A 16922-nucleotide genomic window follows, 5' to 3' on the forward strand; every position below is an offset into this window, starting at 1 on the left:
TTGGAATGCTGTTAAGCATTCCAACAACTACGATCTTTAGAGGTCTTTCCCCCCTCCTCCACCCCCCCCCCCACACACACACACACACGCCATTTTAAAATAAAAGCCCCACAGAATGAATCCTAACTGAAATGCTTGTGATGAGCCTGTCATTTAATAACCGGTTTGTGTTTATCTAACATTATGATTCTGTCTCCTCTCCCCTTCTCCCCCACACCCCATTTCAAAATAAAAGCCCCAGAGAGTGAATTCTAACTGAACTGCTTGTGATGAAGCCTGTCATTTAATAACCTCTGTTTATGTGTCAAACATTATGATTATGTCTCCTCTCCCCCTCCCTCCCCCACCCAGCCCCACCCTTTCAAAATAAAAGCCCCATGGATGAACTGTATTTAAACGTTTAGCTCAAAATTAGGCTTTTTTGTTGAAATAATGAATGCTCTTACTAATACTGCGACAACTACTACTACTGCTAATATTTCTAGTATTACTACTACTACTACTACTACTTCAACTTTTGCTGTTGCTACTATTACTACTACTGCTACTGCTATTACTGCTACCATAAATATTATTACCACCACTACTGCTATTACTACCACTACTATTATTACTTATACCACAACTGCTAATACTGCTATTCCTGCTACTACCAGTACTAATACTACTACAGCTATTAGTACGACTGCTACTAGTACTACTACTACTGCTACTTCAAATACTGCCATTACTTTTACTACTACTACTACTGTTATATTAAATACTACGACCACTACTACAGCTATCACGACGACTGATACTAGGCTACTACTTCTTCAAAATACTAATACTTCTTCGAAATACTAATACTTCTACTACTAATGATAATTCTACTACAACTACGACTTCTACTACTACTACAATTAAAAATATCACTACTGCTACTACTACTACTCATTCTAATGCTACTAATAATTCTACTACTAATAATACTTCTACTTCAACTACAACTTCTACTACTATTACTACAAATATCACTGCTTCTGAAATTTGTTTAAGCTACAGAAATTGTTTAAATATCAAAATGTTCAGCTCTTTCAGGAGAGGGGTGCTTTGACTTTTCATATTTGTAATCTTTAAACTTTTTGAATTAAGCTTTTTGCAATTTTCTTTTGAATGAGATCTCTATGGAGAAAATCTTCAAATCCTGTTATACTTCAACTTTCAAAACCTTCTTCTTCCTCATACTTTCAGCTACAGACACCATAGTAAGACATTTCAACTAGAAGGTTTTTCAGCAGTGCAGTTTAAATGCTTTTGGGCTTCAACATTTTTCTCCCATTTCTTAATTTTCAGCAATTTTTTCACAATTAAACATTCCAACGCATTTTCAGCAGGAAATGCATTTTCTAGTTTTAGCTTATTGTCCCTTTTTAATTATCTTTTTATTTTTATTTCTACTACATTCTACATTGTTTCGGCAATTGTTTTCTTTTTTCAAACATAATAGACAGCCAGGAGGATGTAGTGTTATGACGAACTTAAAGCTATAAAACCCTCACAACTCGTGGTTCATCAGACGGTCATGTTCAGCCAATGGCCATAACCTTTATGCGCCGCACATGCTGAGTCTTGACATAAACTTTATTATGATTTTACTGTTCAAAATAAACTTACGGTGACCCGTTCATAGGCAGTCTCCTATTCACTGTCTGCGGGGGCATCTCCTAGAGACACTCATTAGTCTTTGTTTTATGCAACAGTCATACTTTCCCCCGGTTGCCTTTTTAGAGTCAAACCTGCATCGGCGACTAAACTATGACTTGAAGCTAAGCGTTTACAACACACGCTACGTTTCCCGTGAAACAAAACAATGATTATCCTCGAGCATGAACATGAAGTCATTGCATTTATATAGCATGCCAGCAAAGTGCTCCAGTGAAATATCAGCATGCTTTTTAGAGGCTGTCAAGCAGGGAGCACCCAGGTCTCAGCTTGCACTTTAAAAGGAATCTGTAAGTACCACACACCTTGCGCCCAGAACATACAGCTGATAAATAACAAAAATAGAAAAAAACTCGTCACAATTCAACAATTTTCATGTTTTCACTTGAATTGTAAGGTACATGTGCTCCTTGACAGGTCTAGCAAATTTCACGACCTCCAGGGCCCATCAACCCCTTCAACAAACTACCGTCTGTAGCTGTCAAATCCTGAAAACAGGGAAGGTGTTTTATTTCCATGGAGATGCAAAGTTTTGATTATTTGACATCAACAAAGTCGGCCGAGGACTAGAGTTTACATCTTTTCAAACTGTGTCATGATGACATTACTGGGGGCAGACTTGGTTGTAGTCACTGAAGATTTATATTTTCCCCTTTAACCGTTTTGCAAAGAACTTGCCCCCAGAGCACGATGCTGTCAGCAGGCAGATCAGATTATTTGAGATAAAAATCTATGCCTGACAGCTGGCAAAGTGGATTTATGAATGAAATGACAGTTAATACTGCAAATGAGGAGATACAGTACTACTTTTGAGCTTTCGGGAAAAATGAATAAATGCTGTTTCTCTGTTTCCAGGGAGGAAATCTGAGCCAGAAGTCAATTGTCTTAGTCATTACATTTTATTGAGTGATAAAACATATAATCCAACTCTGATTATTATATTTACCTGGGAATCATTTAAATATAGAAAATAAAGCCGAAATGACAAATAGATTAAAATGTTTGAATTAGTATTACATTGAATGGAAATATAGTAGTTGACTGAGGCCTTAACAGTCAAATAATCAGCCGAATAGACTACGTGTAGGCTGCCCAAACAAAGACATTGTTATTGCTGAAGAAATAGCACTTTAGTGTAAAGTAGTGACATAATGGCTTCACATCTTTAATCTGCCTCTACCAGCTGACTGCCAGTGAGGCTCGAGTTTTGCCACCATTGATCCGGCTGAAGCGTCGTCTCTGCTAGCTCGTCAGACAGCTGAATATCCCCCAGCTCTCGGCTGGCACGCTCAGATTGTGTTGGCAGCTTTGCATTCTGGGAATTTTGGCCAAACAGCTGGGACCGGTTGATCCGAGACTGAAAATCAGACAGATAATCCCGTGATGCAGCCAGCTGGTGTGAGAGTCTTCTCCCATCCTCCACCGCGGTCCGGTTCCCCCCCCCCCCAGCTCTGTAGAGGACAAGCCTTTTCCTGGTGGTGTCCTTTGTGCCCCCCCCCCCCCCCCCCCTCCCCTCTTTCCTGAATAATTCCGAACTCATGAATGGAGCGACACTCTGATTGCACGAGCTATCTTTTTCAGGACGAGGATCGGCGCATGGCTGGTGTACAGGCTCGAAAAGAGGAGGAGAAGAAGAAGGAGAGCCACAAGCAAACCATTCATAAGGTACCGGTCTGTTCTGATTAGCTCCTGTTGCCGAGCATGTTGTTGCCGACCAATTTGGACAATAACAACCACTTTGGCCTCTTAATGGTGCTTTTTACCCATCAAAACACATTCGATGAGAAAGCTCTAAACAGTTTGGGTCATGCTCAGGATTTGTCGTTACTTTTCCCCTCTTCTTAGGTGTCTTCCAACGTATGTGTCTTTTGATCCTTGAGGCCGTGCGGCCCATTAAATACACTTTTTGGATGCTGACATGGCCTTTCATCTTTTCAAATGTATTCACAGCATCAGCATCACACAATAGAAGTACCCTTTAGGAACATCCTCAGTGCTACAGTATCTGTGAACTATGTTTCTTTAAATGATCTAAGATGTTCCGTCTTGCACGGGCATCTGTTTTGCAGTAAGCTGCGTTCGTGTGTGTGTGCAGAAGTACACATGGATGGTGCTTCTGCCGTGTCTGCCCTGCAGTGGTGTCTTTTCGCTGAGAGACGGTCTCTGTGCGGAACGCATTGTCTCTCAGTAACCTAACTCCTGTTAATCCCTGGTGTTGAGAAAATGTTATGCTGAATGCCGCAGCCAAGAGTTCGTAAGGGTGAAGGATGCGCCATGATTGATACTGACTCACCCGTCCGTCGGGGAGTGGCACATTCCGTAACCGAGCGCATCGAAACTACAGCTTGGCCAGGAGAGAACAATTGAAAGACCGCAAAGGAGCAGAAATAATCTCTCTTGCAGGGTTGAGATGTCACTTTTATTGCTGCAACTGCAATTAAATGAAAATGCTGCTGTAACAAGAGCTTAGAAATTGGACCAACACATGCATATACAATTTCAGATTTTACTTTAATAAGGGGTGATATCTGCCAGTAAGGCCAGTAAACACTTTTCAGCAACATACCTCAGAGACAAGCAAGGCAGGAGGTACATGTTTGCCTGTAATTATGTCAAGATAAATGGAGTGGTTCCATTAGCTTAGTATCAGCCCTCTGTGTTCTGCATAAGAGAAATGTCACTTGAAACCTCCTGTGTGTGTGTGTGTGTGTGTGTGTGTGTGTGTGTGTGTGTGTGTGTGTGTGTGTGTGTGTGTGTGTGTGTGTGTGTGTGTGTGTGTGTGTGTGTGTGTGTGTGTGTGTGTGTGTGTGTGTGTGTGTGTGTGTGTGTGTGTGTGTGTGTGTGTTGCGTCCCTCAAGGAGAAGCGGCGTCTGGTGATCCGTAATGCAGCGCAGCAGTGGGAGGGCGTCAGGGCCTGCCTGGAGCTGCCACCAACAAATGGTGCTAAAGAAGAAGTCAGTCCGGAGAACAGCCCCGCCCACAGCCCCGCCCAGACCAATGGCCTCGCACAGGAGCCCTCTCCAGATGAACCCAGGTACGCACCACTTCAGCAGACGATTGAGGCACGTTTCTAGAGCTAAAAGAGGGACGATTCGCGCTCAAGGTACCAGTGAGTGTGTGACTCTTGAGTGCACTATGACTGGTTAGACTGTACATAATGTAGCTCAGATGAGAACATAAAACCATAAGGGATCAATGAACGCTGGGTTTAGATTACCAGCAGGTTTGACTTGATATACAGTACTCATGAGTTTCCTCGGTTGGAGGAGAATTCTGATCTGGGGCCATGGTGCTGATGTGGAGCATGGATTATCTGTTTTCAAATAAAACTAACACTTTAGAGCTGTTGGCAGACACATCTGGGGCACGCTGATCATTCCAAACCAGAATGCAGAAATCTGAACCATTATGTCAGTGCCTTCTGAATCGAAACACAACAGTCAATGAGAATGTGATTCAGCTGATTAAAAAAGTATATTATGAGCATGGCTTTACAGGCTTGCTTCCAATTTATCTAAGAAGGTTCTGAAAATAATAGTTTGCTGTGTTGCTCAGTTTTTTTTTTAATTGATTTTTTTATCAGACGGGTAAGCCCAGGTTCAGGACCAGAGCGGCCATCAGCGGGAACTGAGAACAGACTTCGCACCAACAGCCGCCCAAACAGCCCACGAGATCCCAAGTAAGACAAACATGCGTGAGTGTGTACACTGTAGAGTGTATGAAATATGGACCTAGTCTCCGTCTCGTCACCCGTTTGGTTTCTGAAGAGTCGTTGTGAAGTTCAAAGTGGGTGCCTCCGGCCGTCACCAACTTCCTTCTAATTCATATATGAAAGAGGTGGATCATCGGTGTAGCTAAGGCAGGTCTGAGCAAGCGACATGGGCCGGCACCCACCTGTCACTCAAAGCGACCATGCCCTCAATCATGCCTCACTTTAAGCATTGATATAAGTTAAACGGGTGAGTTGTATTGAAATTAACAGGGAATTTAGCTATAGAGACCAAAAGCGTTTTTTTTTTGTACCAGGCTGTAAATGTGTTTATTTACTGCTGTGAAGCCTTTTAACATTGGGGTCTATTGGGATTGACTAGCTTTTGGAGCCAGCCTTAAGTTGCCATTTGAGGAACTCAAAGTTCCGGAACTTGCCGATTGGTGTACACCCGCCCTGAAGGAAGTAATCTGAAGAAAGCCAACAATAACCCTCACCTGTCCGGGTTCTAAAATAGTCTCAATAGATTAGTTAAGCTGTCCGTACTGACCAGTAACTGTATGGGACACAAACTGATATTTTCTGATGGGATCTAGATGTATTGTACACTTGAGTAAAGGATCACTTCACTCAAATGGCAAAACAAAACACATCTTACCTTCTGGCATCTAGCCCTGCAGAACGTTCTGGTTTTATTTGCCAATGGTTTGAGGAATCAGCCATTGTTACGCCTCCTTTGTGTCAGTAGAATAGAAGTTCCCTTCATGCAATGGGACACGAAATAACACTGAAATTAAGATTGCTGGTTGGCTGCTCCTACCTACCTGACCTCCTTGTCATTGAAATTTTCCATGCAGTGTTTCTAGCAGCTGCAGTACTCTTTTTGTTCTTTACTCATGGGTTGGCAGAATAGCGTTAATAGAACATGTAGAGAAATCATCCCGGTGACAGATCCGATCCCTGCAACAGCTGGTGCATCAAACCCCTCTTGAAATAGTCTTGAGCCACAAAGTGACCCCTTAGCTTCCTCCGGGTGTGTGTGGGTCTTGGCTGCTCCTGAGCTCTGTGAGCTCTCCGGTATAATCAGTCCATGTACGTCTAAGATGTCTGACGGTAGTTTTCTTCTTCCACTGTTTATAACGTGATGCTGGAGGTGCTCTAAATCAGAAGTCTCTGGAGAGTTAATGTGAGCACCGGGCGCTGATATATTATCCTGCACACTGTGATCCCGGTCTGGATGAGTTATGGGGGAGGAGGACTGGGATGCATTACATGTTTCAAAGACAGCTTTTCCTTCCTGCACCAGGATATGAAAATGACCTTTACAGGCTCTAGTATAATTTCAATCATGTGGCTTAACAGGTTCTGGTGACGAACAGCAGCTAACGCGATCCAATCTGCCGGGTTTTGTTGAGATGGAATTTGTGTATTGAACAACAGAATAACAAGGGCTCATACAAACCACGGCACCACCAGTTACTTGAACGAGAAGCAAGATCTATAACTAAAAAGCCAAGAGGTAAAAATTTAAAAATACCTGGGAATGTGTACAGGTGGTGGGAAATTTAAAAGCTATAAAGCCCACACATTGAAGCCCAGGCTACGTCAGATAGTTGTTCTAGATGACGGTAAAAAAATACATCATCCTCCCCATGTGTGGAGCACATGGGGGGCAGATGATGGATGGACTCGTTTCATATTTCTGAGGCCTGTGAGTCGACACTCTTGCCTCACCGGTGCATGACATCACTGATCAGGTCCATGGGTGGTGTGAATTCCCAGAAATCCCAACAGTAGGAGGAGGTTTATTCTTTTGCACCCTGAAGAAACAGCGCACCGCTGCGTCACAGGTTATCCATAATCCTGCTGCTCCAGAATCTCAACGGATTCTTGGTTTCCCGTGTAGGTCGGGGGCTGCACCTGGCACACCTGGATCTGCTCAGTGACAGGCTGGGGAGCGGAGCAACCTCTTAGTGCATGTGTGTTTGTCACACTGGAGACTATCTTCTGTTTCTTTACCTCCAAGCCTGCTGCTGAGAACTATCATCTCAATTAGACACAATTTAAACAAAAAAAGGATTAAGTTGTTGAGAGATGACAGATGTCCCTTTTTAAAAACTTGTGTAGGATTAAGTGAGATAGCCTTAATTGAATGAGAGTCTTAATAGGCCAGAGCAGGATCCATGTAACTGTGATCAACTCTTCATATGCTCTTCCGCTCCTCGATCGCTTTGCCTCTCGGCGCTAGCGGCTGGTCACAAGGGGGACTCGGGGGGCCAGCTGGCAGCCTTTTTTTAGCTGTGATTATGGGGGAACAGTACATGACGCAGTGCAGAGTGTGTTGGTGGCACGCGTCCAGGCGCACAGAACTTACTTACTCACTTCTTTACTGTCTGTCTGTCTGTCTGTCTGTCTGTCTGTCTGTCTGTCTGTCTGTCTGTCTGTCTGTCTGTCTGTCTGTCTAAAACTGACTGAACTCTAGGGCAGCCTTTGAGTTATGTCGCACTGTACACTTACTTAAACAGTATCGACACCTACAAGTGGACCACAGATCTCTCCTCTTTTCTCTTTTCTCCATGTTGTTTTTGCTTTAGCGGTCCAGGTAAAGGTATTTATTTGGGTCAGGACTACAATCTACTCCTGCATACCTTTTGTTTTACAGTTACTTTACTCCGGCAAAGAGAGGAGTCACCTCCTGGGCGGATGAGTCTTGCTGTGCCTGCAACAAACAAAGAGGCTTCGGTCACGGCAAAGCTTCATTTTGTTTCCTTATGTATTCATGTTTGCCATCCTTTTCCTTTCTCTGTCACTGACTCTCACTCCCACACACTTCTCAAACACACACTTTCTAAAAAGAATCGGTCTCAACAAGAATCTTGGATTGGAGTTCTGTAATCAGAGGATTAGTCTTCTGGCTTTCTAGATTGGAAGGGTGTGAAATATGAATAGGGCTGAACACAAAGTGATCAGCGTCTGGTAGGGTGCGGCGAGAAGCCATCTGATGCCCCCGCTATGCTGAGAAGGCCCCCTCGAGTGTCGGCAGACCCAGAGGGCTGAGCGCCGGGCTCGGGCGGGGAGATTATGTCTCCTTGAGACTCGCCCAGATCCTCCACTCTCACGGCTCTCTTATCACGGAAGGGCACTTCAACTGTCGTAAAGGAGAATAGAAAGCAATTAGGCGAGACAAATAGGACATTTACGAGACCGCCGCGCACTCAGCAGAAATGTAGCTTTTCCCTTCTTTTGGCAGCACTTTTTGCCCCAAGATATCCTTCAAATTCTTTGCGTTCAGCGTATCAAGACTGGTTTACAATGTGTTTTTGTGTGTGTGTGTTTATTTTGCAGGCTTTTGGAGGCAGGGAGCGGCAGCGTTCAGAGCTTGTCCCTCTCCGACAGCCACCTGGCGGAGCTGGACGGAGACACCCTGCGTTTATTCGGACCCGGAGCCCTGGAGGCCCTGGAGAGGGGCTGGGGTGTTCAGACCGCCAGCGCCGTCACCGCAATCGCCTTCCGCTACATCAGCTTCGACGCCATTGTACCAACACTGCCGCGAATAAGGGTCAAGTTCCCCAATATGTCGGTGAGGGCACTGGCCACGTTGGTTGTAGTAAATGATTGAGTGTCATCGAACACCAAACTGCCTTTGGCCCATTATCCACTGGACCATTTTCTACATTGGGCAATGATAACTAAAGGTGTTGGATATCCAGTTGTGGTCATTCTGACCCTCCTGCACAAAAACATACATTTCTTCTTGGTGCACATTTTTGGGGGCAGAACGGCTCCCAGCGTAATTTGTCATCACTACAAAATGGTCAGAGTGCTGTGGTAAAGAGAGCACTGGTTCCAAAGACAAAAGGAATAGTTAATTGTTCATGGTGAGCGCTACAACAAGGGCCTACCTCATCTGATATGTATATATTTATTTTACAACCCCACTTACCTACTCACTTACCTGCAGACTAATCAGAAAATATATATTTACTTTCACGCAGAGAAACAAAAGAAAAGGGAAATTTAGAGAGAAATTTAGATTGTCTTTGAATTGAACCAAAAATGTTGGTCTACGGGCGCTTTCATAAGCCGTCGTCCGTTTGGCTCGTCCAAATCAGAGTGAAGTTGGTACTTTGCGGTTTGTTTTCTTTTTGGTCTGGTTCGGTTTCACAGTGCACAAACTGAAGCAGACCAAAATAAAGTAAATGTATTTGCCGAGGCGGCGTGTACAAAGAAACTTTCAGAGAAGTTATTTCACTTTGACTCGGCACTGATGTGCTGTGCACTCGACTGCCTTTCTCCAGTTTATCTCGATTTACTTTATAAATGTCACTATTTTTGTGGACTTCGTGTGGCATATTCTGCATGATCCTGTCGACCCAGATGTCGAGCAAACATCAGACTTCTGCACAAGTTCAAGTGTCCATCTCAACTAATGTATCATCAATATAAATCGATTCTCCTGAGGGGATTAGAACTCCTTAACAGTTCAGTCTTTTCCATGATCAACTAAGTTAGTTACAGGCATGAATGAATATACAGCAGCTATATAGTTTTACCTTCTTTTTTTTAACTAACTTGTTACTTTTGCTGCAGCACCTGATCTTCTTGGAAACCAACTTCAGCCGTCTGCCCCAGCTGGCGGCCCTGGCTCAGGTGAGACGTCTGGACCAGCTGACCATCCACCCGGAGGCCAACCCAGTGGTCAGTCTGGCTCTGTGGCGCTCCTTCGCCGTCTACCGCCTCCACCACCTCAACCTGCAGAGGATCAATGGCCAGGAGGTGAGCTTGTTAATGCCTTCTTCCTGCTGCGTAAAGGTGGCGTCTCCTGCTGACTTTGTAAGACACAAAACCAGCAACAATGACGAGGCGTTAAATGGAGTATGTGTTACGCAAAATGAAATAGAATGTGTTTGATATGCCATTTCAGAATCACAATATTGTAAAAATGGAGATAAGAAGATTGCTACCGCCCTCAAGTCTGTTCGTTAAATGTAAGGCTACTTCCAGCAGCTTGTTAGCTTAGCTTAGCACAAAGACTGGAAATCAGCTAGCCTTTCTCTGTCCAGCACCTCTGAGGATCACTAATTAACACGTCATATTTTGTTTTCTTAATCTGTAAAAATTCTTCTCATCTACCTCCTCGGCCGGAAAGCAAATAAGCCTATTTCACAAAATGTCTCAAATCTTTTCCTTTACTCTTACCAGCCTTAAATTATGGGCTCCTTGTCTCCTGGAATCATCTACACTACAGCACCTGAGGATTTAGCCTCTAAATCATCTTTTAAGATATCCTGTTACACAGTGCAGAGTTGTGATTAATGGTTGTAGCTTTTGACACAATGGTTTAACCCAGGGCTGGCCAATCAGTCCAGCATAAAGAGCCCCCCCCCCAAAAAAAATGTAATAAAAATAAAAACACACGTCATTGCAAAGAGCAGCACAACACAACACTACATCAGCAGCATTGACTTATAGGCCTAATGACATAACACAGGTCTGACACTGAACATTTCAAACTCTCAGTTTCGGGAGAGAGGCTAGCAACAGCATCTCTGAGGCATTTGTAGCATGAGCAGAGGCAGCCATGCCGGCTGATATGATACTAATGTGACTGTCCCTGAATGCTTCATTCATTTTCGTAAAATACAAAACAGAGTCTGCTTGTCTGAATGACACGTCAGCGCGTTTACCTTGTGCTTGCAACATTCTGTGCCTTTTGGGAAACCAAACGTCCTCCCATTCAGATGACAATGTCCTGTGCTCATCTTCATAATTTGCATTTAGTTTTTACGCTCTCCTGACTCTGCCGTAGCTATTCAGTCAGTTGCCTAGCCTGGTAGATTTTCCAACCAACTTCTGTGAAAGTGCGAGTGCTGTATGTTTAAGTTTAGACAGCTAGTTGGCTACGTACATGAGGTTTTTGTGGGTAAATCCCATCACGCTCAACTCATGAACTCATTAACTTCACGGTCAGGCTCCGGCTTATGTAGCTGATCTACTTCGCCCCTATTCACCCGCCCGCACTCTCAGGTCAAACGCTCTAGGTCTTCTGTCAGTCCCACGCACACGATTTAAGACCCGTGGTGACCGAGCTTTTGAGGCAGTGGCCCCGAGGCTCTGGAATGCTCTGCCTGCAACTCTGCGCCTCGCAGATACTGTGGATACTTTTAAAAGCCAGCTCAAAACCCACCTGTTTAGGCTGCCGTTTGTGTAAAAGTAAACCCATGTCCTAGACCTGCTCTTAAAATATGTTTTATTTTATTTTTTATTTTTCTCTGTGTATGTAATTTATTGACCCTAGGGTCACATTGTGTTTTTATGCTTTTAAATGTCTGCTCTGTTAAGCACTTTGTGATGTTATGTCTGTGAAAAGCGCTCTATAAATAAAATTCATTCATTCATTAAAAAAAATAATATTATTGTGAATAAAAGAGCTGCGAGCCTCACAGGAGCAGGCATGGAGCCACAGGTTTCGGCAACAACCCATGACAAAGCTGTAACTCTTACTTTTGTCTTTTCACATTTCGATGCACACAAAGTAACAAATCAATCACGTATCCTCTGCTGTGTGCAAAATTCTGGTTTGTATTGTCTGCCTTAGGTAACCATGAACGATGTGATCGCTGCAGAGCGCGTGTTCGGCACACTGGGTCACATAGCAGCCACCGAAACTCCACGTTGCCGGCTCCTCCTGCTGCTGGAGGAGTCCAGGTGAGAACTTGATCTCGCGCAGTTAACCACAGCATAACAGTAACTGCAACTTAATGACAGGTGTGCGCCGTGTCCTGTGTCTGTTGTGCGTTTGAATATGTCAAGAATGTGTGGATTATTAACGTGTGTATGCGTGTATACATTTGTGTGTGTGTGTGTGTTTGTGTGAGACAGCGAGACGGAGCCTGGCACCGAGGAGCCTGGGGAATTAGACTGTGTGTCTCAGGGTAAAAGGGTGGGTACTTGGCACTTTGACACAAACATTCTTCTCTCCCCAGCCAAAAGCTCTCGAGGTCTGTCACTACTAATAAAAAAACATCGTCGCGAAGCAGAAATCTGCTGAATTTGTCACGCACAAGAACTTAAAAAAAAAAAATGGTTTCCTATCATCTGGTTAGTTATGGGAAGCCTAAAAGTCAAAAGCAAAGCTGCGCACAGTATCACTGCTCCTCTCAAAGATTGGAAAATTGCCAGATTGAATCATCTGACTCTGGAAGAAATCTGTATTACGTGTCGCTCTCTAAACAATCTGGTGTGTGACAGAAACACACAAATGGGTTTTGGGACACACACACACACACACACACACACTGATTCATGCATAGATAATGATAACATCTGTGGATAGATAGTACACAACAGCCCGAAGCCGGAGATTATTTTCGCATCATCACTGAAATCTTAATCACTGCATGCAGTCATTACCCCTTGAGTCAATATTTCCATTTATTTCACTAAATGCTGTTAGATTTGTCCTCTTATCTAACACAACCCTCCTGCTGTATGCTGGATGTCACATAAAGTGCTTTTTCTGGATACAAAAATACTGGAAAAGGGAAATGAGATAACAACTATAACATCTGCAGAAAACACAATAGAGTGTAAGTTTCATTTGCTCACGTTAATGCACGTCACGTGTTCTGTGTCAACAATCACTTTAACCGACACTTCCTTATTCCTGATCTCATTACACTAAATTCTTTCACACATTAATTGAGTAGATTGGGTCTAATTTTGCAGCATAAGAAACAAGTAGGATAAAAGGTATCTGAAAACAATTCAATTTGACCCAGATGTGATATCTAATATTTTTATCATAATTTATTATGCTGCTTGTAATCCATAGCTGTAGGATTGTGTTCACAGTTTGCTGTGGCTCCTGTAAAATGAATCATTTGGCCAGGTTTTTCATGGCAAACTGAAGGAAAAAAAGTTATAGTGTCACTCTTCTCCGCCGAATGGGGCTATTTGTAGTCATCACTACCCTGCTAGTGTTGCTAAGCTAATGCTAACTTGCTAACATCTCAATTCCACGCAAAATTTTAGATTTTTCAATGGTGGCAATGCCCAAAATGGCCGGATGAATGGTATTTTCACTGTAAAGAAAGACGGGCCTTTCACTAGAAAAGGTTTGTTCGATCTGTTGGTTGTTTGATTTCTATCTCAGTTGACCTTTGACCTTGTTGAGAACGAGGAAAGTTCACTTCTTCTACTTAACACACTTCATCACTAGGGGTCTCACTGAAAGGAACATATCGAGAATGAATGTGGAATGAATGTACACGCTATACTGCTTAATGCTCATGTTGCATATGATCTTATTCGTCAGCATGGTGTGTGACAGAAACACACAAATGTGTTTTGGGACACACACACACACTCACACTTCACAAACCCATATGATCCGATATGGAATTTTTGCCTCCAGCCTACTCTGAAAAGACTATTTCAGCACCCTGGCACTGGCCCGTGGAACATGTTGGTGCAGTAGTGCAAGACATGAGATTTCATACTGATAGACAGCTACATTTCATGTAGTTTACATCACGTTTAAAGCACTTAAAAACACTGACATTCAAATTTGAGAGTTTGATTCCAAGGTGAGAAAGTGATATTTGATTGACGCAAGAACATATTTTTTGTAACTTGGTGTTACTCCCTTTTCTGTATCACCCCCAGGTGTCTGTGTGTGTCCTCGCTCTGTGTCTGACTCACTCTTCTCTCTTCACCCCGTAGGAAGCGCCAGCTGCAATTCCTGTTGGAGGGGCGTGGCCGGCGGGCAGGACTGAGTCCGGAGGAGCTGCGAGACAATGGGAAGCTCGTGGGAGAAGGCCTGAGCAGAGCGCTGTTCAACTACCCAAGCAGAGACTGCAGTGCAGAGAGCCTTGAGGTCAGATCTGTTTTGTTTTACCAGTGGTTTGAGAGACTGCAACAACAGTCAGTTAGTTAGTTAAGCTCGGGTCCCACATTAATCCATTTGTCTACCAAAAGCCACCATGGCATTGTTGAGTTGTACAGTGACTAACCTAACCCCCACCAGGACTCAACACCAACTTTTAAAAGTGGTTGCCAGGCTGGAGGCATCAGCTTTTGGTTGCCAAAATACCAAAATACGGTTGCCATTTTTAGCCACCATATATTTTGAGTAATTAGGATGCTATGCAGTAATACGTTAACTTAATAATGAAAATCTTTGTGAATGGCGGCGTTCATCATGGTGAGTGTGCCAGCTCTTGCAGCTTCCACCTCATTACGTCATCGTGCCCGTGTTGCTTCGACCTCCCGTGTTGCTCGTCTGGCTCCGTGGTTCTGCAGGATGTGCTGCCTAGTGACTAGTGACGGGTTAGTCAAACTTTTCACCCTGCAAACAACTTTATTTGCTTAGCCATTGTCTCTAAAATAGATGCCGGTGCGCACGCGGATAAACCTGTGTTGGTTGCCAGTTCCAGTTCCACAAAAGTGTTGCTAATTGCAACCTGACAACCCTTACTGACGAACCCTGCCCACTATATGTCAGATGCACGTCTCTTTAACATCGGTTCAACCAATAAAGAGGATTTGATGTTGCGTTGCTAGGTGAGCTTTCACAAAGAAGTCTAGAAGCCACTAACTCAGGAACGTGTTTCCCAGCTTACCAGTATTCATATGTAAAAGGCGTCAATATACGCCAAATCAAGCGCACCATGAGACGGAATCAACACACGCCACCACCCTGCATAATTTGTGTGAACGGGCATATCACTTTGGCAACCTGCAATCGCAGATGTACCCTGAATGCACTATTTCGTCACTGCATCTCTTTCTCTTTCAGTGCCATTGTGTTGTGGTTTAAAGCCCCAAAAATATCTCCATCTTCATTTCCAACACAATAAATAATCAGGATTTGGGACACCAGCCCACTCGGCAGTCGAGAAGGTTTTATTCGATCTGCGAACAATGACAAGAATTTAAAGCAATCCAATTTAATACAATCTCAACCTGCATTCAAACCAAGAGAGCATACAGTGGTGCTTCAGGGGTTGTGTTTGTGCAGATCGAGCGCGACAGGACAATTTGGGTCGTGGTTTTGGAATGACATTGCTTGTGCTTTAAGCCCTTTCAACACCATAAATCAACATGAGCGATGTTCTCTTCGTTTTCCTCGCAGGAGGGCACCGTGGAGTCGTCGGACCGCGCCGCCATGGTAGAGCAGTACCTCCAGGAGTTGGTCCGAAGGGCGTCTGACACCAATCTGAAGGGCGAGGCCCTGCACAAGCTCTGGCCTTCCATGTTTGCAGAGATGGTGAGGGACAGCGTGTTGGAGATGAGGGACCGGGCAGCCTTCCGCCAAGCCAGCCTCGCGAAGCTCTCTGAGACCAAGTGAAGAGGACCGAAGGTTCACACTTAAGACCGCACACACACCAACACACATGGACATAGCTTTTCCCGGGGCGCCATCACAAACTCATTTATTTAACACGTCATCACTCAGTAACTTATCACCGACTATCAGCTGTGATCGTCGGTGGAAACGGAAAGGTTTATTTCCCCGACGAGTGTGTATCTCTTTAATTAAGAAGGATGCAGACTGATTTAGACAAAGAATGTAGATTTCCACTAAAAACAATCCGTTCGATTCTTCAATGCTTGGAGCTGTGATATACTTGGAGAGAGTGAAAGGGGACGTGTCGGGTCACAGTGCATCGTGGTCCCCTACGGAGCAAGCTGCACTTTAAAAGCTTTCTGAATGACCCCTCTTCACCGTAACTGTCATCAGCTGAAAATGAACCGAGTCTCTTTTGTCGAGACTATCGAGTGATTTTTCCGTGTCTTAAATAATGTTTCATGCATCGCTCGCTCACTTTCTCCTGTCTGACGTATAAAAGGAGGGCACAAACAAGGACTTTGTCTTTGTTTACCACTGATTTTCTGTATTGTACTGATTAGTATTAAACGATTCTGTATTAACACTATTGCTCTCTCTGGAAACCTTTTTTTATTTTTATTTTTTTATTATTTCTTTTTTAACAGGAGTGAAGAAGTCAAGTGGGTTCTGTGTGTGTGTGTGTGTGTGTGTGTGTGTGTGTGTGTGTGTGTGTGTGTGTGTGTGTGTGTGTGTGTGTGTGTGTGTGTGTGTGTGTGTGTGTGTGTGTGTGTGTGTGTGTGTGTGTGTGTGTGTGTGTGTGTGTGTGTGTGTGTGTGCGCGCGCGCGTTAGTGCTAGTGCTAGCAGGTCCAGCAACCACGAAGCCCTTGGTGGTGTGAACTCAGATTGGAATGTCCCCAAAGGCGTAGAGGCTTCACCAGTTTATCACCACCTGTTCCAGGCTCCCTTACTCAAACCGTCCCACCAAGAATTCTTTTAACCCCTTATTTAATCACGCATGTTAGAGGGGAGCGCAGCACCGACATGGAGTGTCACATTTTAGACCGTTGACAAAAGTGATCAGTTTACCCAGCCTCATCAGCCAATAGAAGCATCAACCGAAAAGTGCTTTCTCCCTTTTCTTAATTTTTGTGATTTGAACTGACTCTTTAATCCTG

At 44.0% G+C, this 16922-nt stretch overlaps 1 protein-coding gene across 2 annotated transcripts in view; it reads left to right on the forward strand.

The window, feature by feature from the left end:
- The window catches only part of lrrc49 (leucine rich repeat containing 49), a 28285-nt gene extending 11998 nt beyond the window's left edge, over positions 1-16287 (forward strand). Inside the window, exons 7-15 of one of the 2 annotated variants that reach the window (XM_079282722.1) lie at positions 3286-3369; positions 4563-4738; positions 5288-5383; positions 8759-8993; positions 10004-10189; positions 12012-12121; positions 12296-12356; positions 14138-14291; positions 15549-15678. In XM_079282722.1, coding sequence (XP_079138848.1) covers positions 3286-3369; positions 4563-4738; positions 5288-5383; positions 8759-8993; positions 10004-10189; positions 12012-12121; positions 12296-12356; positions 14138-14290 — 1101 coding nt within the window. In that variant the 3' untranslated portion in view covers position 14291; positions 15549-15678. Of the gene's footprint in view, positions 1-3285; positions 3370-4562; positions 4739-5287; positions 5384-8758; positions 8994-10003; positions 10190-12011; positions 12122-12295; positions 12357-14137; positions 14292-15548 lie in introns of both variants that reach the window. The other variant, XM_079282721.1, reaches the window with a different exon arrangement.
- The last annotated feature ends 635 nt before the right edge of the window (positions 16288-16922 follow it).

This window comes from Melanostigma gelatinosum (genome assembly GCF_949748355.1).
Source record: "Melanostigma gelatinosum genome assembly, chromosome: 2".
In the NCBI taxonomy this organism is placed as follows: domain Eukaryota; kingdom Metazoa; phylum Chordata; class Actinopteri; order Perciformes; family Zoarcidae; genus Melanostigma; species Melanostigma gelatinosum.